Raw genomic sequence first — 25587 nt, 5'->3', positions numbered from 1 at the left:
GGACATGGGAGTCTCAAAATGTTTCAAGCAGCCTGCCCTCTAGAATTTTGTCAAGTGTACATATGATGCCTACCAGCCTGGGGCCACTCAAGGAACATCTGTGCTCCTGGTATACAGCAGAAATGGTGCTGCTATACCACACGGCACACAAAAAAGCTAATACTCTCTGCAAATTGATGCCAAATCAGGCTCCATATGACATCAGTTTGTCCATCTCCAAAAAAACAGACTGTGAACCCACAGACTCCATGTGCCTTCTGAACTATTTTGATGGGCTAGAAGCCTCAAAATGTAGCAAAAAGGAGGAGGAATGCATTTTAAGGAAAATGTCAAGGCTTCTCATCAGTTGACTACTGTTACAGCAGTAGCATGACCAGTCCAGTGCCCCATCACAACAGGCATGGTATGGGCATGCTGTAACAATTTAACTCCACCAGAGCATTCAAAGGGATTTTTAAAATGAGGTCTTGCATATTACACAGCTTTTTACACAACTGTATTTATGAATGTATAGCAGATAAAATTCCAAACGTGGGATGTCTTCAGTACTAGTCACTCTGTAACACTGAGAAATTTACAAAAATATATTTTATCAAAATGATAACAGATATCAAGTGAACTCCAGGGTTAAGGAGAACCCAGGAAACCTTCATTTCACTGTTATTAACAACTGACCTCCCCTCCCAGTTTGTTCTGGAGCTGTTTGTTTCTCCTTATCTCCCCCAGGCTTTTCTCTGACTCTCCCCTCAAGCAATCACTCTGTCCTCACTTCTCTGTGAATTTACTTTCCTCAATTACTTTTCCCTCCTTTCCTTTGTGTGCCATCTCATTTAACTGTTTCCCTCCCCTTCATGATATTGCTATGGCTTTCTATCAGAGTAGAGGGTATGATCCTGATTTGGTTAGTAGCTGACTTGTACAAGATACTTCTGCAGTACAAATAACCTGCCACCTACAGAACACTACGCGAACTTGCTTGATATTTCACCTGTTCCAGAGAATCTTTCAAAATATTTAAATTTCGGTTCATGTAAGCCATTTTGAAGTGGGCACTATTAATCCCCATTTTAATAACAGCACAAAAATATTAAGTAATGCTTGAATGCTATTCACAATGCCTCAACATTGAAGTTAGAAGAAGAGCCCAGATGGTTCCAAGTCATTCTGAAGAAAGAGAATTTTTGAAAATGCAAACAGATTTAATAGTTAGCAACCTTCAGGTTGGACACATGTTCAAATTTTAAGGTTTTCCACAAAGTCAAGCCTATATTCTAGGCAGAAGAACAGACATTATTAAAAGAAATCAGTTTCAGCATTAACAGATTCTTGGGATTGTTAAGTGCTCTGAAGATGCAGGCAAAAGGGACTGTAGGGTGATGAAAATTTTCACTTTGTGAACATAAACCGTAGACAGCATTTGATGAATATCACACTCCTGTATTTATGCAACAGCAGGGATCCATACTGGGTCATATTCTAAGGCTCAGCCAGAGAAGCAGCAGACATACAAGAGTAGCACAGAGCATGTCAGGTTATTTTACCAGAAATTTAGTAGCTTGCTCCCCTACTCCCTCCTCAATGTTACAAACACAACATTTTTCCAGGCTCCTCTTGCTGACCAAAACAACACACCATGTTTAGTCACAATGCTGTATCTGAAAATACATAGCAAAGGCTTGCAAGAAAAGCCTGCTTTCATTGGAAGCATAGATGTCCTTTAGTCTAGGCTTTACTGACCTGGGTCTTGGATTTGTTATACACCAAGAAGAGCAGCTCAAGAAGAGTAGTTCAGACTACTTTGCAGTGATCTCTGAACACACAAAGAAGGGCATTTTCCTTTTGATGATGATCTGCAATTTCTGCCTCACCATTTTTATGTCAGATTCCTCTCTCAGCTGCAGAATTTGCATAACAAAACCACAGTCTAAGTAAGTATCCTTTGTGAAGTGACAGAACATAATGGAAACCACTTGTTAAATCACAACGCAAAGCCATAGGCAGGTATGTGACAACACACATTGGCAGCAAGAGTGTTTGTCAACCAGAAATATAAGTGAAGTATTAATCAACACACTAGGAGACAGCAAAGTGCTCCAATGATGCTAATGACTATGTTGTGTGAAATGGCAGGTTCGCCAGTATACAGCTAGCTTGGGTGGCATGAATTACAAGTTGTTTGCTACGACCACCTCACAATAGTACTATTCAGTATGCAAGGGTAACACAGTGATTGGCAGATCTTTGGAACAGTACGGTGCTGCAGCTGGATAACTCCAGGATATTCCTGGTTTAAGTACAATGAGAACACTGAATTGTAATTACATCCCCCCCTTCAGTGTCCCTTCCCTGGGCAGAACAAGCCAAAATCTATTTTTGTGTCTCTCCAGTGAAGTTACACAAGGCATGAATTTGGCCATCTAGCTACACTGACAAATCTACTGCTGCTATAACAACAACAACATTTCTCATATTTATAGTTTCATTCAAAAGACTTCAGAGACTCATTCAACACTGAAGGAGTATCATCCTGCTTCTTACAAAAGTGACAAAGATTTTGCAGAAGAACAAGTAATGAAACCAGATATAGGAGTCAGGTAGCTGGATTCCCATTACCCTGCACTATCCAAAGCACACTGCTGTCCCCACAGAATGCTGCCTCTGCACTACTGCTGAGAACTGTCAGAAAAATGCAAATTTTCAACGGTACCCATGGCACTATGACAAAATCAGGCCGTACTGTGCATCTGCTGGCATGCAAAAACTCCGTAACACTTAATTTTCATGGAGGGCCAGCACTCATGGAAGTCAGGACATGTCCTTTCATTCACTTGCCTACACACTGGCTCAGTCCTTTAAGGACTCAGAGTCATGTAGTCTTCCGAACCAGTTCTCAGGTGCAGCTATCACTTCCCAAGCACTGAACACTTACGTGCCTAATTGATGAGTGGTTTTGAAATGCCTGAATTGTTGGCTGCTCATTAAATAGTTTTCTAATCAGCATGTACATTGTTCAGAGACGACCACAGGTATAAGGACATAAAACTGGTTTCAAGAACGATGGTATATTTGAGCTTTAGTCATATGGAATGCTGACTGATACATTTCTCTCTCTCTGCCTCCACTGGACAGAACTTCAAATTCTTCACAGACAGCGCCAAGTTCTTCATCAATTGGATGCTGAAATACTTTTGGCTATACTTCAGGAACATTTGACTTCCCAGAAAGTGATGATGGGATGCAAAGTCACAGAGTTTGAAGAGTTATACAGCCATAAGGCTCTTTAGTATGCCTGCATTGCTTCTGACCCAACACCTCCCTCAAGATTGAGCATGCTGCTAGAGTTGACAGCAAGCCTGCAGTATGACCTTGTGCACAACAAGACTCTACCCTATGAGCACCTGGACTGGCCTAACAGTTTAGTATGTTACCAGTAGGCAGTACTAAAAGCTGCATCAGAATCTGCTCTTTCACGATGGTATAGCTAACAGTCTCCTCTCAGTTTTCAAAAGAGAATATACGTTTCTTCTGTTGAACCATTGTAATTAAAAAGTTTATGATCTGCACTCCAATAATAATTTTGTGGATTACAGTTCCAACTGTCCACTCTGTTAAACTTCTCATGTTTTGTGTTACTCTACCTCCATTTTCATTTATCCAGTAGAGAAACAGATTCATTGTTCCAACTTCAGTTATTTGGTGATCTTCTCCATAGAGCCACAAAACCTGCTGGCAGCCTAACTCCATGGCTTCTTGCTGGGCACAAATAGAAGCACCATAATTCCTTCCAGAAACAAAAAGAAAGAACAAACTGTTATGAGTGTCAGGTTGAGTGTTTTTTCATTTCTATGCAAGGCTGTGTGCATACCTACCTTATGAGCAAGTGCTCTGCAGAGTCACTGCTTGTCCCTGAAATATTTTAACTGGAAATACTCTACTAGTTTTTCTCTACAACACAAAAAACTTCGAAGCGCTGAACAGCATCAACAGCTCAAACATATCTATCCAAATTGTCTTAAAAATACCTCTTGTTCCATTTTCTGGACATTCTAATAGCTACAATTAGACATCTTAGAAAAGGATTTATATTTATTTGGCAGTTGTCATCCTGGAGAGAGAGCAACAATTCCCATCCAGCTCGTGGTTTAAAAAAAGCAAAACAAACTCATCTACCTCATCTCATACATGTCAGATGAACAGACAGGTCATATATGTCGGATGAACTCTTGGAACACAAAAGCCACCAGAGGCAAGTTATTTCTTTTTTAGTAAAATACATTCACAGAATTAGTACCTTCAGATGGGCCTTGATGAATTCCCTGTCTTTGAGGGTCAACTGTTTTCCTAAAATGCTGCCTGAAGAATGAACCTGACTTAATCATATTTGTTTAATCTGTAGCTGCCTTAAAAGGGGGTGAAAACCCTTTCACTTCTGATGTTCGACAACCACCATGACCCAAAGTCAGCAGCTCCAAAGTGCTGACCACACTGGAGTTAAGTTCTCACGTCTGGGCACAAATCAAGTCAGTAGTGACTCCAGACTATTCCTTTTTCACAGCTGATGTATGAAGGATGCCCAGGAAACAACTAATACACTTCTAAAACTAAGCAAAAAATCACAAAGATTAAAGGTCTCAGAACACCAGTTTGAATGAAGGAAAGCTGTTTTCTTGCTCTTTGATTATTCTACTAGCTCAGTTGAGCAGCACTTGACAGCTACTAACTTCCTGCCTAGAAAAGAAACTCCCAGGAAGAGAAAAGAAGTTTTGCTTACACCAAAGAGCAAGGATATATCACGGAGTAATTTATTTAGCCACATACAAGACCCTTGCTCCAGTCAAGTCCCAAGCAGCTTCAGTCTACAAGTCAAGTACTTGGACATAAAAAATTATGCTTCTGCCTAACTGGTGCTTTGGCCTATTTCAGCAGAAAACTGCCAGACTATGGTCAAGCCAATGCAGATAATTGTCTCATGCTTTCCCTTAAACACCCATACTCCCCAAGCTAACTGCAGATGGCTTGTCCGGACAGTCTGCCAAGGAAGGAGGTCAGCAGTCCATGCTGCCCAGCTGGCAGCAGGCTGCTTTACTGAATGCTGCATCGCAGAAGAGATATATTTAGTGTCAACTTCTGCAAGGGGAACAGCCAAAGTATTAGATGAACACCTTCCAGGTCCAGTTCCTCAGCTCAGGATGCTGCAACAGTGTCTCTACAAATAGTCTACTTGGCTGCAATATCTTTAAAAATATGTAACTGAATTGTATAAATAATATTTAGAAAGTACAATTTTGAAATCTCTGTTAAGAGCATATTGTTTAACTGCTACATTTAATACCTCTTTTTCTGCTGAATTAGATACTTCACCAAAAAAAAAAAAAAAAACAAATTACCTTTGTGAGCTATGTGGAAGATGCAAAATTATGTTTTCTTACCCTCCCATTTTGCAGTCCCCCGTTCCTCCTTTCCAGGCTCTTACATATTTTGGATCTGCCCATAAGGATATTGGATTAAAGCTTCCACTTGCAAAGTAGGGACCCACAGGGCTCAGTATGACATACAGTAGGGCTTTAGTCGGCTTCTTCACTCCAAGGGAAGGCTGAAAATGAGGAATGTAAACGAACCAAATGTTACTGGTATACTGTACTCCAAACATCAGATGCTGCACAATTAGCTTCTGAAACACTGCTTTCACAGGACCTGCAGCATGAGTGCTTTTCCCAGGACAATGCAAAATGCTTCAATTAAAATATTTATATAACTTCCCCCACATCCAAGCAATGTAACAAGCCCAATTTTTCTTACTGTCACCAATCACTTATAGCTGTTTGATTTATCTATGTATTATTCTAATCTTCTCAAATAGTTTCAAGCTTTTGAGAACTGAGAAATTGCTTAACAAGATACTACATAATTATATGAATTAATCACAGCATCAGCCTTTAAAGCCGCCTGAGGGGAGGACTGGCAAGGGGCACGCTAGCAATAACAACAGTGGAGGAACCACAGTCAGCTGCATTAGTGGTGAGATTTAGCCAATGTCACTTAGAACTGGCAGTGGTAGAGTTGAGCACTGGCTCTGTGAATGACTGTGCAACATGCCGGCTGGAAATAGTTCACACAGCAGTACAGGAAATAACCTGGAATGTATCAGTTTTTTTTCCTACCCCTCTGCCCTGAGAGATGGCCTCTCACATTTCAAATCATCAACATCAATACTTAAAGGTGAATAGTCTGGCACTGGTCGAAGTCTGAGTTCTGTGGTAGGAGACTCTGCTTAACTGTATGATTCTTTGCAAAGCTCAGGACTGAGAGAAGCACAGAATGACTGACGTTAGAAGGCACCTCCAGGGATCACCTTTTTCAAACTCCCTGCTCAAGCAGGGCTAGGTACTGCTGGTTGCCCATGATTCTTGGGACCCTCTATGCAACTGAACGCGTTACTGTTTTTTCTCCACTCAGAGAAGCCAGTCTTGTAAAAAAGAACAGGCTCATCGTTCGTTTCAAAGATTAGGTCTCCATTGAAAAATAAAGTTATTTAACTTAAATCTTTCGGACCAAAGGCATAAGCAAAACATCATGTACAAATCACATAAAGCTAAATTGGGAGGTGGGAGGGAATACTATACTATTATAATGTAACTACCCGAAAATTCAAATAAGCCCTCCTCAGGTGTTGAGAATGTTCTTTTGATTTCTGTCTACCTCACTCCTTTGCAAAACTTCTAACAGAAGAAAGATTAACTAACTGAGATCTTGATATTTTTCCTGATTCTTGCACAATCATTCAAAAGAGCTTGGTGACTGTTGTGTCTAACTGTGCAGATTTATAGAACATTAGCAGGACATGCTACCTGGAGACCACCTATGACATAATGGAAAGTCCAGATATGTTGGCTAGTCTGAAACAAAGTTCAACAGCAAAAACTTTCTTAAAAACAACAACAACAGAAAACAAACAGGGGAAAAAAAATCCATTTTTAATATTAGTACTTTATAGTCACTGAGTGGAGGACCTTCCATCTGAAAATCTGCAACTAGTTTACAAGCATTAAATTAACGGACTCCTAGAACACATGTGAAATATATAATGCTCATGTATGGTAACTACTTACAGATGTGGATACTGCAGAAGAGTAATTTGCCTAGTTGGGAACCATACGCTCTCTAGCTTCCTTGTCCTATGCTCTACCATTACAGCTTTCTGTATTGTTACTGCTAAAAAAATCCCCCCTAAAGTTTTAATTAAAATAAACTCCCTGTTTCTAATTCCCTTTATAAATACTTGAGGACTTATTCACACTCACATGAAACTCACAGACTGCACACTAATACTTAGTTGCTAAGGAGCCTCTTATAAGGTCAGATTTATCTGAGTTCAAGACTAAATTGATACAAGAACTTGTTCTTAGTTCTGCTAAAAGTTTCTCTTAGAAGAGCCATTTTCATTTACTACGTAGAGTCTTCCAAAATCTCACTAAGGTCAAGATGGAGGTGTCTGATGAAATCACAAAATCTACACAAGCAAATTTCTGTTCCCTCACGTTTTCTTCAGATTATTAGTATTTTAAAGGCACAAAATCACTATGTTACAAATAACTATCCTTTTAGTACAAAACCAAAATGAATCTAAATTTTGCCGTTACCACCCAGAATAGTTAATCGGTAAGTTTACTTTCTGGGATATGAATCAATGTGTCCACTAGGTGGTGGTGTGGTCAACATAAATTTGTAAAGTAGAGTACAAGTGACTAATTCAGAAGTAAAAACACAAAACCAATTTATCCCTGAACTGTGATACTGTTGCCTAGTGACTGGTGCATATTTCCACTTATGAATGGAGGCTTCTGCACCGTTCTTAAATACATAAAAGTTAAAAGGAGAAAAAAATGTTTCACACCTCAGTTCCAATTAAGGTAGGACGGATATATAGGCTGGCACTGGTTGAGTATGGGACCCACTCCTTTTCCACTTCTACAAGCTTCCGGATGCACTGTAACAGCTCATTCTGGTCAAAACACTGCAAAGGAAAAGCAAAGGAAGAAATACAAAAAGCAAAATATATCCTGAACACCCTGTGGTCTTTACAGATGCACATGCTAAGGGGAACACTTCATCAGCATAAGTTAGTGGCAGTCCACAGAGGTTCATAGGACTACATGGTCTCCCTTGAGTTAATTTCATACAGAATGCAAGATCCCATGGTCTTTGCCACTACGCCTTTTTATACACTATCCTGAATGCCCTCCTGCTGCTATATTCTCCTGAGACAGTAAAAAGGAGCAACTGAGCATTCTTGCATCTAAAGCACGTGGAGAGAACTCACTATGCAGCCAACACCTCCACTTCAGCATGCTGCACACTACGGCATCACCTCTTCTGCAGAAGCATGCTTTGGGGCCCACCAAATCTCCCAGTTCTACAAAGCTGCAAAGTTCTTATAGTAAGAATAAAGCTAATAAGCATGGGATGAAATTCACTGGTCAATATACACCTGCTAAAAGCATAATTAAGTTGTTAGCATGACCAAATATAGAGGCACTCAGAGGCTGAAGGACGTAACTGAAGTGGAAAGAAGGAAGAGCATCAGTACAAGAAAAATTTCATCAGCTGTCTGCATACAAATACCTGCAGAACAGCACTTATCTCTCAGAAAGAGACTCTGTTCATCTGAGGCAGTAGGGAGACAAAAATGAAAGCAAAACACTGTTGTGAATTAAATGAAAAATGCATTTCAAACGGTTCACCTAACAAGATCTCTTAACAGAATTTAACTGTTCAAGAGTTAAGAGTGTTTGATAAATGTTACACCTCTGTAATGTTTCAGAGATTTGCAGTCTGAAAATGAAAATATGCTCCAATTTAAGAAGAATAAGATGCCTTGTCTACATACTGGCAGAGCTGCTCGTCTTGCTGATCGCACCATCCTGTCCATGTTGAGAGACGGCCGGAAGAGGCGGATTTTGCCATCTACTCCTCGGTAAGCCTTCATTCCTTCAAACAACTACCAAGTCAAAAAGGAAGGAAAAGAAATCAAATAATAACTGAGGCATGTTGTCACATGATGATCTGTGCAAAAGCAGAACATACTCTTGGGAAATAAAACAACCTCACTTTCCTGCTCACATTACTCAAAGCATAAATGCTAACTAGTTAATCCTTACAAGATTCCTAAGGGGCAGTATTATGAAGTTTATATTACAAAGATGACCTTCTTGTGTTTCATATAGATCTTTCTCTGTCAAGGGACTTACTGATAACCACTTTTTTTCATAATTTGGTTACAGCAATTAAAATTTGTAGCATGTGTTTGACTTAACTATTTCCACACATCCTTACAGATACCTAAGGCTGAGCCAAGAGTACTCTACCTTACAGAAAAGATCTACAGAATTTAATTACATATGTTAATAATTTTTAGTGCTCCATCCAAAACACATTTTGGCAGGAATCATAAAATAAGATAATTAAGGGAACTCTGTTGCAGTTCTTGCTGCACTTGTAGCAAAATCCTGGTCACTTGTTTCCCCCATATACCCTTACTCTGTGGAAGTGGGTTTAGCTGTCATGAGAGGCAGATACATCAGCTTTACACTAGAGGAAGAATGCATGAAAATGTTAATCTATACTTTACAGAAAACTTAAATTAGTCGTAATTATCCCATTGAACTGCAGAATCTGCATGACCAGTACTAACAATCAATTTATTATACCAGAAACCCTTATCCCACCAGTGCCCTTCCCAGCAGAACGCTCTACAGCATCTCCTAACCACAGAAAAAAAACATATGCCTACAAAATATCTATAGTTATCTTCAGTTACAAACTAATAATTTCCAGATATAGATAGAGAACACATGTATAAGCTCACAGTAATATATACATATATACAGGTATTATTTAGATTAAAGGATCACTTATGCTTATAGGTAAGAATTCAGATTTTTAGAATTTCTTCTCTAAAGCGTTTCTTTGTTCATTAAATTTCAGTATAAGTTCTACGAATTCAACTGCATCACTCCTGTCAGTCTCCTCAGACTTTTCTTCCTGACTGTTCCAAAAAAAAAAAAAAAAAAAAAAAGTCTGGAAATACATCCTATGTGGTTGGAAATCTACATACATAGGGTTTTTTAAATGGAAAAAAAGAGTCCTGTATTTGCATATAAGTAATCAGTAGAATACTCAAGATTTCATCATTATTAAATTGTATATAATTTTCCCATAAGGATCAGTGAAATACAATGTTTAGAAAGCTTTTGTGCAGTCCCATGACAGAGCTAGGTCCTTCCACATGACAAATTTTAATTGGGTTGTAACTGGGTTGCAGGAATCCTGACAATTTTCCTTAGGCTACTTGCCAATTATGTAGCAGAACCAGAATTAGAACCCAGAACTTTTTACCTTCAAAATTTATCTTATTCCTATGGCAATGCCAACTTTACTAAAAGCTTTGTATGCAGTTTTGAAAAATAAACTGTTCCTAGGATAGACATTGTAGCAACAAGAAAAAATTCTATATTTAATAAAGGATGGCATACCTTAGGGGTGTCAAACTCATTCTCACTGGGGGCCACATCAGCCTCATGGTTGCCTTCAAAGGGCTGGAGGTAATTTTAGGACTACTCCTACATTTATACAGTCCTAAAAAATTACATTCAGCCCTTTGAAGGCAACCGCGAGGCTGATGTGGCCCCCAGTGAAAATGAGTTTGACACCCCTGGCTTAGCTGCTGATATGGTTGATAACTTTCATATGATTTTTATTGGGCCAGTTACTAAATACTACATTTCTGTAATGCTACTTTCTTATCACAGAACAGTTGTGTCCCCCCACCCTTCTCCCAAGCACATTCACAGAACTTTTAATGAGAGGGAAGAGGAAGGAATGTTACTACTAAGATTTGATCAATGGCTTAAGAGAAGAATCACATCATTGCTGAAACACAAAGCCTGCTCAAGCTGTTAAATCTTTTTTCTCCAAAAAGAAATACTTTTAACCTTCCAGAGCTCAGTAAACCCTTTCACTCATTAAAAAGGGAGACAGTGATGTGTTCCAGGAATGCTCAACTTGAATGAAAGCAACTGCTGTGGTTGCTTGATGGTTGGTTGTTACAGTGGTGTGCAAACAACATTATCTAACATCTGTACATCACAGAAGCTGGATCTGGAGTTCAGCAGATCCAGACTATCACACTGCATCATGGAGGGCAAGGAGAAGGGGAAGGAATGCCAAATTCATCATTTTTGTTATACCCACTGTGTATTCATTGAGCCACAGCATTGGCACCAGATTCTCCTCTGTCTGTCCTCTTGGCTAGAGGAAACGTGATGCAACAAGGGTAAAAGAATAAAAAAAATGGAAAAAAATGAGAGCATATTCATATTAGCAGTGATTTCAGACTGGGCCAGAGGCAAAGCATTAAAGTTATATGCTACTATGAGTGAAATATAGGTTTGGGACTCCAGCGTGGTTTCTTAATTCTTGGGCAAATCAAGAGCTGCAGCCTTGATCACAGAGGCATGTTGTAATTTACACAGGACCTTTGGAGGCTTGGTGACTAGAGGGGGAAAAAACAGCAACAACAAAAAAACTGTGAATGCAAGAGCTCAATGACAACAAGCACAGAAAGGCCTGATCCTTCCCTTTCACTAGTGGTAAAACAAAAAAAAAAAGAAAAAAGAAAAAAGAAAGAAAAAAGAGGGGAAAAAAAAAGGCACAAGCAACTCCACTAACTTCAGCAGACACACTCCCACCTACCCAGAAGTGGGAGAAGAAACAGGCTTCCATTTCAGCAAATGCATTCTACCAAGGCTCTCACACAGACGTGAGTATAGCCAGAGCTGCTCTGGAGACACAAAAGGCAGCTTTAGACAGTAAGCAGCTAAGCACGGAAACTGTTAACCACGCTGGTTTCCGACTTAACATTTCACTTTCCAAAGTTCCTTGCTGTATATTCTCTGTTTAAATACATCTGGATATTTCAAATGTGTCAGATCTAGTTTGGAGCTCTCCAGACTTATTCAGAGTTGCAAACAAGCATCTATTTAGCCTGTCCTGCAATCCAAGCTATGAACCTTTAAACCAGCATAGAATAACTTTCATGATGTGCATGTTCAGTCACCAAATTATTCTTGGAATCTCTGATAGTCTCATCCAGCGCTTCATTAAGTTACACCAGAGACAGTAACTGGGCTGATCTACCATCTGTGAACTAAACAGCTTTGTCAAATGAATTTGTCACCACACAAGAAAGGGTTCACCTTCACTAGGCTAAGAAGTCAAGTGAGCTGGAATCCACAGACCAGAGTTGCTTCTGAGTTATACCAACATAAATATAACCCTGTTTTAAATAATGAAATTGTTATGGAAGGACATCAGTTAACAAACAAAAACGTAACTCAAACTTGAGACAGTAATAATGCTTGTATTACAAAGCTATGGCTTCAAGAGCTAATGAAATAAAATACCAGTTTCCAAATCAATCTGGTACTCACTTCTAAAGCATAATGCAGAGCTGAGGAGGCTGGATGCAATGAGAGGTTCTCAAGTGGCTTAATATAAGGTTTCTCCCATCCAGAAGCCAGGGACCACTCAATTGTCAGCATATTATCAGTGAACACAGCTCCAAATACCAAACCACTGGGGTCTGGCTTTTCCTTGAAAGTTGTAGCTGGGGTGATAATCAAATCTGAAGCCTGAAGAACATGAAAACAAAAACAAAGTGTATAAAAATCTTTAAGTCAGACCGATTTAAAAACTATTCTGCGTCAATGAACATGGATAAATGCAATATTTTATCTGCAGGGACATTTAATGACAGAATCACATAGCTGGCTAAGTATTCATACTGTGTATGCACACATATACATAGTGGTGCTTATACCAGAAGTAGTTAACATATTTTGAAGCACTGTTAAGTGGTGTAAGCCATGCAAGCTATAAAACCAGAAAATTAGCAGATGAAAATTTATTGGACATTTAGATTAGCACATCTATACAAGTTCCAGAAACACCCAATTGCTATATCTTAGAACATAAGCTGATCATCAGAAACTAATCCCCCTCACAACTAGGTAAATATGTCATGCTTATTTTCTTTTAATGCATAAAACCAGTATGAGAGATCAGTGTCAGCAGATTACTTGCATCACACGAGCTTGTTCATCCACATTCATATTTTCCTAGAAAGATCCCATTAGCAAAGAAGGCTAAAAGTTTCCCTGCACAATTAACTGCAGAGATTTTCTCTTACAAGCCATGAGTGACTAGTTGCAGAAACATAGCACTGTTTTTTCTGCTGGTTTTGGCTGGGATAGAGTTAGTTTTCTTTTATATATATATAAGCTCACATGGTGTGAATCATCCTAAAGAACACCAAGGGAAGAAGGAAAGCAGGATCTTTGGCATGTCACTCCCCTTTTATACACAGATAGCGGCCAAACAATTAGAGGGCTCTGAAGTGGGCAGAGTCTTGATCCACCCTTTCCATTCTCTTTCTGTGCCATATGAGCATTTAAACTGTGCTGGTCAGAAAGGTAAGAACTCAACAAAGAATTGTATTTGAAGCTCCATTTTCCCTCCTCACAGAAGGCACTGACACCCAAGTACCCACACTCCTCTGTGTTGGGTAGATATGGAATAGACTGGAACACAGGTTGTTCAGATTATTGTTCGAGTGATTTGCGCATGCATTTAAAAGGTGGTTCTGCAAGTAATATCAATGACTTTGACTCTTCAGACTCAGCATACATTCTGTAAAATGAGAAAAAATTAGTTCCAAGCTCTTGAAAAAGAATAATACATCCCTGTCTCTGTAAACAACCTGATTTTCAAATATCTTTAATGAACAATGGCCTTTTTTTATTGATTGTTGGCTTTCATTTGTTGGGGAGGGTTGTTTGTTTGTTTTTCTTAATGGCTTAGATGTGAAATTAACTTAGAGCTGGAGCACATGAATAGCTAAAAGCTTGTTTCATTCTACCTCCAATTATAGGGCTTGTCTAGATATTACAGTGCATTAGCCTGGTTGAACTAATACATAATCTGATGAAACAACAATTACTCTTCTTAACTCTTTAGAGTACCCTGCAGTGAATGTGTCAATGGGAAAAGCACTACTTAATGATGTCCTGAAAATAAAAACTAATTTTACCTGACAAGCTCTTATCATACACTTTGGAAAGAAAGATATCACCAAAGAACATGGATCAAAATAAAAGCCATAAAGGAGTGTTTCCAATTATCCACAATGCAAGACTCAGCTCAGGAAAACACTTAGACAGGAGCAGGATGTCAATGGGGCTTAAGCGAGGATGTAGAGCACAGTTATACGCCTGGCTCTATCTCTGGATAGAATCACAGCTTCTAAAGAACACCTATTGGCAGTGGTATTAACAGCTCTCACAAAGTTAAGGCTTCTGTCTCATCTCAGGTCATTTCTCCTAAGGTAATTATCTTCACAATAAACTGGCCTGGGGATGAGAATTATCCCATGGTAGTCTCACCCCCCAGAACTCCCATCAGTGTGCTGATTTTCTCAGCTGCAGTTGCACTAACAGTTTAACTTAGTGCCATGTGGGCTACATATGTCTCAGTTTGCCACTTCCTCAGTTGTTGTAGCACAAACAGTTGAAAGGCAGCACTGTAAAAATGTTTGCTAAGCTCACCGAGGTTAATAAACAGCTTTTACTTCAAGGATGGGGAAGGATTTTAACCTGGCTCTCCTCAGAGGCCCACAAGCACAGGTAGAGGGAGCAGCAAGCTGCAGCCACAAGTGAAGCAACACACTCACTTAGGAACATGTGGGCTTTCTTTCACCCAGTTTTGCCACCACAGAGATTTCCCCAGCTTTAGAGGCCCGGGGTTCAAGAGAGCCTTGGACAGAGTCCTTGGCATGTGAGCGATAATGTAATAAAACTATTCTGACCCAATGCAAGCACACTGTTATGCCCCAATGGTTAATACAAAGAGGGGTACAGGTCGAGTCACTCCTCTGGTAGCTCATTAGAGATCAGAGGCATGCAAGCGCTCTCTCCTGCAGGTTCAATAAAACGGGTTGTCCTGTGTGACAGGCATCCACACAGCAGTGCCTGTGGCTCACAGAAGTAGCCATGCCACTTGGCTTTCAGCCCCAGGGATTGGGGGCTTCTTCTGCAGTCACGAACATAGATCACTGGACTGGATTTCAGGCTGAATCACTTGACGGCAGAAAGCCTACAGAGGTAGGTGCCCATCATGCTTGTCCAGCAAGGAAGCAAATAGTTTCTCCACCACAGAACTTCCTGGAGCTGTGCGCTTTGAACAAGGAGCCCGCTTGCTGTTTATCACCTCCTTCAGCATTTAGGGAAATCAGCTTTCATTCAGGCATTTTGCAAACATCAGACTCAATAACATCAGGTACGTCACTTGACCCATAATGCTTCCTTCAAACAAAAGTAGGAACACCCCGCAGAAGACATAAAATATAGGCTAAACTGCACAGACCAGTACAGCAACAATCATTAAAACAGGCAAAAAGGCTATTTTCCAGATCCTTATAACCCTGTTAAGCTTTCAGAAAATGCACTTAAGAATTTCTTTTGGCCATTGCTTCCTTAAAATCCTTTCTTAAGGCTCTTCCCTCTTACTCATTCTATTGTGTTTTTCTGCCTCTTTTTACCAGGCAGCAAGTTGTGCAAGTTAACAGTGTGCAAAATCACCCAAATCTTTCAGAATCCAAATACATTTTATATGAAGACACACAATACATTCAATCTTTTTTTTCCATGGGGGGTGGGAGGAGGTTGGAGAAGCCATCCTTGGATTATTCTCTCCTACACTGTGGTCTGTAGCACTAAGTATTGCCAGCACCCTCAACCTCTTGTAGGTCCACGAGTGATAATATCCCCTATATAACATTGCTCCTGGCCTACAGATCCTTTTGGCTTCACTTGCCCCAAAGTTCTGCCCCAGAATTTTGTGGTGCTGCTCAATGAGCAGAAGGAAAACCAGACACTGAGAAGAACCCACATAAAGAGAGCAAAGCCTATTACTCAATTATCACTCATTTTAAAATTATTGCAGTGCTACCATGGTATCACATATGACCTTTATAAAGAAGAATTTACACAGAATCACATAGAATGCTGGGGATTGGAAGGGACCTCAAAAGATCATCTAGTTATTTCCTTTGTCAACAGCCCTGAAAGCACCATTAAGGATGCATTAGGGATTGGCATTAACACCCACCCAGATTTCCACTCTTCATGCTGCCAATACAAAGGGCGATTTTCAGCTAGGTTTTGCTTGCATTGTTTATTAACATGCTCTCAAGCACCTTCTGACACTGCTGCCTAATAAAACCATTAAACTTTAAGTAAAACTGGTAAATGCAGGAACAAAAATGATAAGGGAGATAAAGAAAAGAAACAGATGTGGCACACAGACTACTAAGTGCAGATATTTGGCACCTGTTGCCTGAAGTAAAATTAAAAATATGTAGTTCCAGCTCTGCAAACTCTGCATGTCACAGTCCGAGCCCAGGGCACCCTGGTAAAAAATAGGAAGAACCAGACTGGACTGCCTATGGTAGGCAAAAAGGAGTGGTGCAGAAGCCGGCCGGATGCTGTTGATTTTCAGGGCATATATAACACCACTACACCTACAAACAGCCACTGCCTCGACCAGATGCACTTTTTTGAATAGACCCTCATCTGAAAAGTGCCTGCTGATTCCAATGCAACTGCTTCCAGAGTGAAGCTTTACCCAGCCCAAGCAAAGAAGATATATTGTGACCTTCTGAAACTAAAATTCATCATTTGATCAAACCAGATCTTGTCAATTATGAGCTAGGTCAAATTAAAAGTGATATGCTGGACAGTGTCAATTTTAACCAAAGCTGTAGCAAGACATTCTGGTGCCCCTAACCAAGATGTCAGTTTAATGCTTATTCTTCCCAGCCTTTGCAATAGCCTTAAGTGGATCTGGAGCTGACAGCAGCCTCTGGCCAGAGCTGTTACTCTCACTACTACATCCCTACCTTTCTTGCCCCAGAGATCTGTTTTGGGAAGGTGCAGATGGCAACTGCATATTTTGTCCTACTCTTTCCATCAAGTTTTGCCAATGCCTTCCCAAATGATCCTTGCCTGCAGTTATTTGCAGTCCACTGAAACTACCAGACCATAAGCAGTAGGTTGAACAGCTTTAACGGGTGTAACACATTTGACATACTCAAACTTTTCTAAACACTGTGCTGGGCCAAGCATTTCTATCACTTACTTGAGTAAAAAGAGAACCGGCAACCTTGGCTGTAAAACAGGTTACAAGTTACCTAACTACAATGGCAAGTTTGAGCAGAGATCCTCAAAATATCCGCTCAGTGAGACTGACTGTAACCTGTTCTGATGAAATAAGTAACCTCCTTGAGTTCTAGTCAGGGTGATTCATTCAAGATCACAAAGCAACTGCAATTATTTATTTATTACTTATGCTGACTTTGTAAGCATATCCTAGAAAAGATCAGGTCCTTCTGATGCAATAACAGACACGGAAGTGTAGGCAAAATTGAATAACTTGTCTTCCCATTGCACTTGTGAACAGCAAAATGGGGCTGCAGTAGCAGAGGAAATTTTGAGGAGAGAGATGACAAAGAGTAAATAAAGGTGAAAGGTAACAAAGTGTAGCCAGGGAGAGCTGCAGAGAACGACGCTTGGACTAGACTGAGTGGTTTTGAGGAGGGCTCCAGTGGTGAGGATGTTGTTCAGTCCTTCTGGCTGTGGCACCCTCATCATTGCTTCTGGACCCCCCCCAACTCGCCCATCTCTATCCCAGGAAGCCATTCTTTCTGATGGTGCAGCTGATTTCATCCCATAATTCCTTCTGCCTGGCCTCCTGAACCCAAGGCACTTCATATATGACGGGCTGAGGAGCTCTTCTCACTGTCAAAGAGAAGCAGCGGTGAGAAACTAGGTTGAGGATACTAACTAGGCTGAAGAAAGTGGCTTTGGAAGTTGTAACCCTCTCTTTGAAGTTTTTTTTGGCTTTGCAGCCAAGGAGCAAGCTACCACTTTTCTCCTGCAACTCACTCACCTCCATCACTTTTCAGATGTGAAGCTGCAAGTGGCAAAGGACAGCCCCTGTCTTCTTGCTAACCTGAGCAGTGTTCTCAGCTGGCTGCAGAAGTTTATCCATTAGATATTCCAGCCCAGCAGCCTCACGCTACTATTTGTTGCACATAATTGCTCCTGTAGAGCAGCTACTACAAGAAATCCACAGGGAACCACAACCTGACCCAGGAAGAGCCTCACCGCATGGGTCTGCTTTCTATAGGCAGACATCATGAATCATGCTTAACAGCTACTAATGCACACACAGACACACACAAAAGAAGTCTTGTGCCAAACTAATGCCAAACTCAGAGTAATAAGGGATGACATGCCAACTCCTCCATCAGTGGCATCAGAACAGACAGGAGCAACTGCTAGGCTCTGCAACTAGAAAGCAGGAAAAGGTTACCGAGGTTGTGTGTGGTCTTAGGGAAACTGGTACTTTGCTCCTCCATTGGGACAAAATGAGTAATTGCCTGCTCTGCCTATTCTTAAACCCTGTCTTAGAAATAGAAATGCTGAATACTACTGCAGTAGATGAAACCAACCACAACCTCTTCTAGCTGGTGTTATTTTTGTGTAGTTTGTCCAACTTACTACTTCTCAGCTCTATCCACTAATCACTAGCTGACACCACAGGAGCACCTACTTGAATAAAAAAGAGGAGATTTTTGTCCTAAAGGCTGTGAATGAAACAAGATCTGTTTGTTTTGTTGGTTTTTATCCCCCCCATCCCCACCTTCTTCAGAAAAGACTGCTAGTTTTCAGAGGCATGGACCATCTGTATAGGGCTAAACCTTGTATGGCTCTGAGCACAATAATAAAGTCTATGTTAGAAAAAATAAGATCAATAAGAATTCTATCATCATCTCTAAACAGAATAAGACAGAATTAAATAAATTCTTGTAAATCTATTACTAGCTTGTAAGTATATAAAGTAATATTAATGTAAGCTATCCTATAATCCCTTTATCATCATTACTATTTTAAATTTACAGCAGAGCCTGAGGCTTGAGAATGGAAAGCATACCTAGATATAAAAAGATTTGAGCAGGAAGAAAGGCCTAATCTTCCTACTATGAAAAAAATAAAGAGAAACAAAATATAACAAATTGTATTCTGTAACCCCAGGGAGAATATCCAGAAATCTTTCAAAATGAAGCTTCGTTGAGACTTCATCTGAGAATATGCTAGCACACGTAATTGGACTGCAGTCAGGAATCATTGCATCAGGTTAACTGTATACTGGGTAACAAACCACAGGACAAATGGCAAAGCAAATGGGAGTTAAGACTCTGAATCAGTCGTGAGTCAACCATGGAAGCAACAGAAAATAGGGCTGGAAAGACTTTGTGTAGTCCATCCTCTGCAAGATATCTAGCTACCTAAATGATTAATAACAAATATTTATCACATATTTGTCAAACCAACGAATGACCTTCTGTTACACTCAGCAAGCAATGGGAAGAAAAGGAAAAGGGTACAACATATCGTTGGCTTCTTTAACCTTTCCTCTGGTCTGCCAGATGCTCCAACTCTGATGCAGGAATATTGGATTTGGAGCAGACGGCGGGGAAGTAAACCTGCTCTGACAAGACAACAGATAAGTTGTTGGAATTGACATGAACTTCTCGCCTTAGAGAATGTAAAGGGCACCTATGGCAGCAGCACAGCTCAAAACGCAGTCTGAAGCTCGCAAAACACACTGAAGGGGAAATAAAGATGAGGGAAAGTTACAGTCTACCTAGACTGTAGAGAAAGCATTAAAGAAACCAATCTTGACCAACAAACACTCAAGCACATAGATATTGCATAATATCATTGGTTTCAATGGCACTAAGACTTTTTTCATATGTGCTAAAATGTTGCACTGCACCAACTCCCATTGATTTCATCCAAAGCCCATTTAAGTTAATCAAGACCTCTTCTTCCAGCTTCATAGGAATCTGGATTGTAAGGGAAGCAAAACTACCTCAGTCTTTATAGTCTCACCCATTTCTACTACTTCAGGGAAATTAAGTGGACTAGTAATTTTTTATTTTATTTTTTTTTTTCTGTCTTATACTCATTAGTTTGTTCTCCACTGAAGCAAGTTTTTAAAGTTAAGAGAGCTGAAGAAATGGGGTTCCTACAGATCCTAAGGAAACCTTCTAGCTGATATTAAGGAAATCTAAGGAAAGTATTTATTTGATTTTAATGGGGTCTATCTCCTCTACTTCAGCTAGTGGTATTTTCAGATCTACAAAAAAAAAAAAGTAATAGGGAGGAAGTATGAGCAGGCTTTAACTACACTGGACTGAAAACCACATTGCTGTAGCTCACTGTTACCGCTGGTCAAATTAGCTATATAAAAATCCTCTTTGGCCAAGCAACTGCACTTCCTGTCTGCAATGTAGATATACCTGGGTTTTTTATTAGAAAGAAGTAATTCCACATAAAACGACAAGGGAAATCAAAGAGTGCAATTCTGTAATAGCCCAATTCCTTGCACAGAAAGTCCTCTCATAGACACATACTCAAACATGTCCATAAATACAAAACTAGGACCATTTTTCATAACGGAAGACATCAACTAAGTACACTATTCATACTATTCCCTACTAGTATATACTGCTTCTTCTCAAAAGATCTGACAGCTTGGTTAATGCAAGTCCTGATGCTGTGCTGCTCCTTGCCTCACAACCACTGTACTTCTGCATTGCAGCATAAACACAATGTTCCATTTTTAGAAAGAGTTTGCCTGGGAGAAGGTTTGAGCCTAACACAAGCTGAGGGCTCACACTGGCCTGTGACACCAAATTGGAATAGAGAGATTTGTGACATTTCACAGATACCGCGTTTTTGCACAGTGGTGCATTGTTTTAGATGTTTAAATAATGCTGTATGGAAAAAAAAAACCCAACCTTATAAATTGGGTCCACAAAAATTCAAGACACGACTATCTCCTGGTTCAGGAAACATTATAATTTCTATTTCACACAAACAAAGTGAAACAAAAAATGAGTTGTTTACATCTAAGCTTTTCTAAAAAAGTAGCCATATTACAGGAAGAAATCAAAACCTAAATTTCAGACAAACAAGTTAGACATATTTAACCTAAGTAGCCAGGCCAGTCACAAACATGTTATGTGGAATAGCCAAGAATAGAATCATAATCTCACATGTCCAGTTGCAATTAAATCTTCTTACCCTGACTTTAATAAGCTTGCAGCCATGCAGGGAAGTGGATTCATGGAATGAAGGCATTCAGAATTCACCATTTCATATGGAATTTCAAAAACTTTTGGGAATATAAAATGCATTCCTGCTACAGTCTCTTATGTATAGGTTACAGGAATAATTTCAAACATGCAGTTAGCCACACCTGTCTTTTCTCTTATCCTATCTCCCTCTCACACTAGCAGACAGAAGGTAAACTTACAATTTGCCATGAATTGCAATGTTTGATCTGCCACTGAAGCTGCCACATTTTGCCAGTTCATTCTATTCAGCACTCTCGTAGAAATGGGGACCAAGTATGGGAGTAAGATAAAAATATTCCAGCTCTCTAGGCTGTTCAATTAATGGGAGTCAGAATATAGAGACATTTTTAAAAGCAAGCAGAAAGGCCATTACAATACTCTAGCAAAAAAAGGAATAAATTATCTTCCTAAATTGTAGCTCCTATTCATGTATGTTCAGCAAAGAAAACAGATAATATCAAATCTGGGGACTTGATATCACAATGACATTAACATTTAAGAATTCTTGGAAACCTGTATGGACACAATGGATTTTTTAAGTCTTGCAGTCATATAATGTTTCCTTTAGGAATCACTGGCTGGTGCTGAAGCCCGGCATTTTAAAAGTAATTCTTCACCTTGGTAAAAATAAATCCAGAATATTATAAAAGTCAAATGGAATTTCCAAAATTCGACTAGAATTTCTGTGCTTTTACAGACAACATCTTAAGCTCCTAGTTAAAAAAAAAAAAAAAAAAGATAAAGCATCACTTTCTTTGTCCTATAAATCAACTCAGCCAAACTGTCCCCTGGCTGTTCTCCTAACATTTTGCTTTTATCTTGGTTAAAAGCTCCTGTTATTTGCTGAAGACAAATAGCATTATTTGCAAATCCTACAGCTTCAGATAGCAGGTCAATCAGTTTCCCTCCTGCAGGTTATAAAAACCTATTTGCTAAAAGCCTACAACTATTTGAAGGACATTACCCACCTGAAGAGGAACACAGAACTACTTGCCCTCAAGCTGAAACTGAAGAGAGCTGCCACAGGTCTCAAATGTCACATTACAGATAGGTTCCTGATGGTGTGAGATACCTATCTGCAGACTGTTGGGAAATCATCCCTTAGTGTCTCATGGAAGAATCACAGTGAATTATTTTCACAGCACTAAGAACTTGTAATTGCTCAGTAGCATTTCTTGGCTACTATGATCCTGAAGCAGTGACACTACTGTGTTATCCCCTGTGATAACAAGCTTGATTTAGAAACATTGATGTGCCAACTAGAGCCATCAGCAATACCAAGCTGCTTTAGTGTACGCTCCAGCTATGCATGCACCTTGCATGGTCTCCTTCAGGAAAGCCATGCAACCAGTAACCACTGGAACATTTGTTAACACTTACTGAGCTTTGTTTTTTCTCTCTTTCATCAAAACAGGATGCTCAGCTGTAAGCACGCTGCTGTTGTTCATTACTGTGACCTAGACCCATACTTTCCTAATACATGGAATTAAAACAGTAGATCTGTAAGTCAGTCTTTCTCAGCTATTATTAGTAATATTCAAGAGTTTGTGCAATGTGTGTGTAGATGCAGAATACCCCAGAAACCACTCATCGCTCAGCCTTCTCTGTGCTGTAGCTGGTTTCCCTCTTAGCAAGTGAAGATGACAGAATAGATGTGATTGGAAATCACCTGAAGTAATTCTACAGCACACACATACCCTGCTAGGGGACATAAGTGATAGGAAGGCACTGCGATCTAATAATACTGTTACTCACCAATTTTTTTGATTAAATACATGATGAAAAGCAAATCATTGATGAAGAGCTAGAGTGAACAGATTCAGCTGAAATCAAGATAAAGTCAGAATGACCTTTTCTAAAGTAATGCCCACTCCACAAATGCTAAATACTGTTATCACAACAAAAGAATTGGGGGGAGGGGGGAGGAAAAAAAAAAGAAAAAAAACCCCATACAAACAAAAAACCCCAAACAAAACAAATCGAAATACCACGACCCCCCCACACCAATACCACACCACATTTTCTTAAAGAGAGTACCACAGCACTGCATTCAATAGGCACAGCCACCGCTGACCTGGTCTGGTGCTGATGAAACTCCTACTTTTGGTGGGACGATGGACAAGATGGCCTATGGTTCTAAGACAAAGTATCTGGAGATGTCTTATTGTGTAACGTTACACATACGTACAGATATCCAACTGGTCATCCTTCTTCTACTGCTTCACAACAGTTTATATAAAAGCAGCTTTTCTATACACACATTTTGAGGAGCTACTCCTCATCACAGCATCAAGATACTGGAAAATTTCTGTAATAAATTTTTCCCCATACTACTTATTGTAAACATAAAGGAAATGCTCTATCTGATCAATCAAAATTTAAAATGACGTCTAATAAGGAATTAAAAATGCAAATGCAGACAATCTCCTAACTACCCCTCTTACCTCAAAACCACAGAAAAATCAACAGCTGCAACATGGCAAAAAGCCTCACTGACTGTCCATATGATTTGGCAGGTAAATAATTTATTGGTGTCAGTAGAAAACGACAAACTGAGAACGAACTGGAGAAGAAGAGATGTGAAAATATATAAAACACGTAAAACACTTTATATTTGTTAGCCTTGTACATAGTGTGGTAACTGTAATGCATATATCTTCTCATTCTCAAAACGTTTCAGCATTCCCTTGATCCATATGCTCTGAGCATGTCAGAAACTGCACCTACTTCTGATATAAAATAAAAGCACAAGAGAAGTGCTATGTACTTCCTAAACTCTTCAAGGAGTGGAACTTTCACTATGTCACTCTAATGTTGTGCCAATCGATGCAGTCAATTAGTTTCAATTTTAAAAAGATGTTTTATAAAATACAGAACAATCTAACTTTTTAAGTTTTTAATCTTTCCATTGGAGGGGAAGGAAGAAAATTTGGTGAAGAAACAGATTTATTTAAAAAAACAGGATTGGAGAATTGTTAATTCTTTATTTCTGTCAGCAACCTTATCACATATAAAATAGTTTTCTAAAGTAAAGCTTAAAACTGTCTAATATCTTGAAATTGACGGGTCCCATTTCCAATTCCCAGAGTAAGAAATCATATATCCCACTACTTTTGGCACAAATTATAAACACACTTAAGCTTCATTAGTATAAACATGGTGATGAACCACAGTAATGTAGTTCCATTAATTTAAACATAGAAAATGCAATAATTAATTAGATTTTCCCTTTGAAAGACTGTTTTGAAAATTAGCATATCTTTCTCCACAGAAAAAAAGGAATTTTGCCAAATCTTTCTAATATAAACTAGATGACAAGAAATGCTGCACACAGCAATAACATCTAACCTACATCTTAATTGCACAGATTACTCCTGTATTACTACTGTACTTACAATTTTAATGTTTCCAGGGTAAGATATAGACCTGTTCTTCATCCTTAATGCTATTGCATTATATGTCAAGAATATGAAACAAGGCAGAGAATCAGAATCAGCACAGTATGTTACATAGAGCAAAACAAGTTCACAGTCATTTCATGCAAAGGCTACACATTTTAAAACATGCAACTAAAGGCCCTACTACAAGGAACAACTAAATCTGTGTGAAGAGACCTCCAAAAACAAGGTCAATGTCTGTAAAGCTTTCATTGGCAGTCTCTCAATCTGAACCACAAATGCCTGAATTGGAAATAGATTTTCAGTTTCTTCATACGCCATTCAGATGCAAAATACACTACAGCTTTAGATTATGTAGAAAAACTGTCAGAGATTTTGATTGTTTATTTGCAGGTTATACCTACAGCATAGAAATAATTTTTATGTTCTAATTTGTACAATACCTAGCACAATATCAGCTAGTTCAGAGCCTGGACTCTAAAACATTATAGCAATGCAGGAAACAAGCATTAAAACATTCATCATTACAGAAAATTCACTATATCCAGTATCTCACGCAGCTAGATGTGTGCTAGCCATGCAAACATATTAGCATAGAACCATCTCCAGTCTAGCAAGTCCAAGATCTCAGCAGGGACTATTAGTCTGAGCACAGCACCGCACTAACCTGCCCGTAGCTCACCGTCTGCCCTGGCCTCACATCCCACTGGCTCGAAGCCTGGGAAGGTTGGGTCTGTCTGCAGGAGACTGTGTGGGGACACTCACACTTATTAAGAGTAACATGAGGAGCTGTTCAGATACAGAAGCTGTACTTAAAACACTATGCATTCCAGTCCTACAAGTCTTCATATAGCAAGTCAATCCAGATCC

At 39.5% G+C, this 25587-nt stretch overlaps 1 protein-coding gene across 15 annotated transcripts in view; it reads right to left on the bottom strand.

Moving 5' to 3' along the window:
- BCAT1 (branched chain amino acid transaminase 1) overlaps window positions 1-25587 on the bottom strand; it is a 65415-nt gene that overhangs the window by 12719 nt on the left and 27109 nt on the right. For all 15 annotated transcript variants that reach the window (XM_065031147.1, XM_021295936.2, XM_065031169.1 and 12 more), the window contains 5 exons: window positions 12489-12689; window positions 8888-8998; window positions 7895-8014; window positions 5430-5593; window positions 3639-3781 (listed from right to left, as the gene is read on the bottom strand). In XM_065031147.1, the coding sequence (XP_064887219.1) occupies window positions 3639-3781; window positions 5430-5593; window positions 7895-8014; window positions 8888-8998; window positions 12489-12689 (739 nt within the window). The remainder of the gene's footprint in view (window positions 1-3638; window positions 3782-5429; window positions 5594-7894; window positions 8015-8887; window positions 8999-12488; window positions 12690-25587) is intronic.

This window comes from Columba livia, chromosome 1 (genome assembly GCF_036013475.1).
Source record: "Columba livia isolate bColLiv1 breed racing homer chromosome 1, bColLiv1.pat.W.v2, whole genome shotgun sequence".
Classification (NCBI taxonomy): Eukaryota; Metazoa; Chordata; class Aves; order Columbiformes; family Columbidae; genus Columba; species Columba livia.
This window is presented reverse-complemented; position numbering and strand designations above follow the sequence as displayed.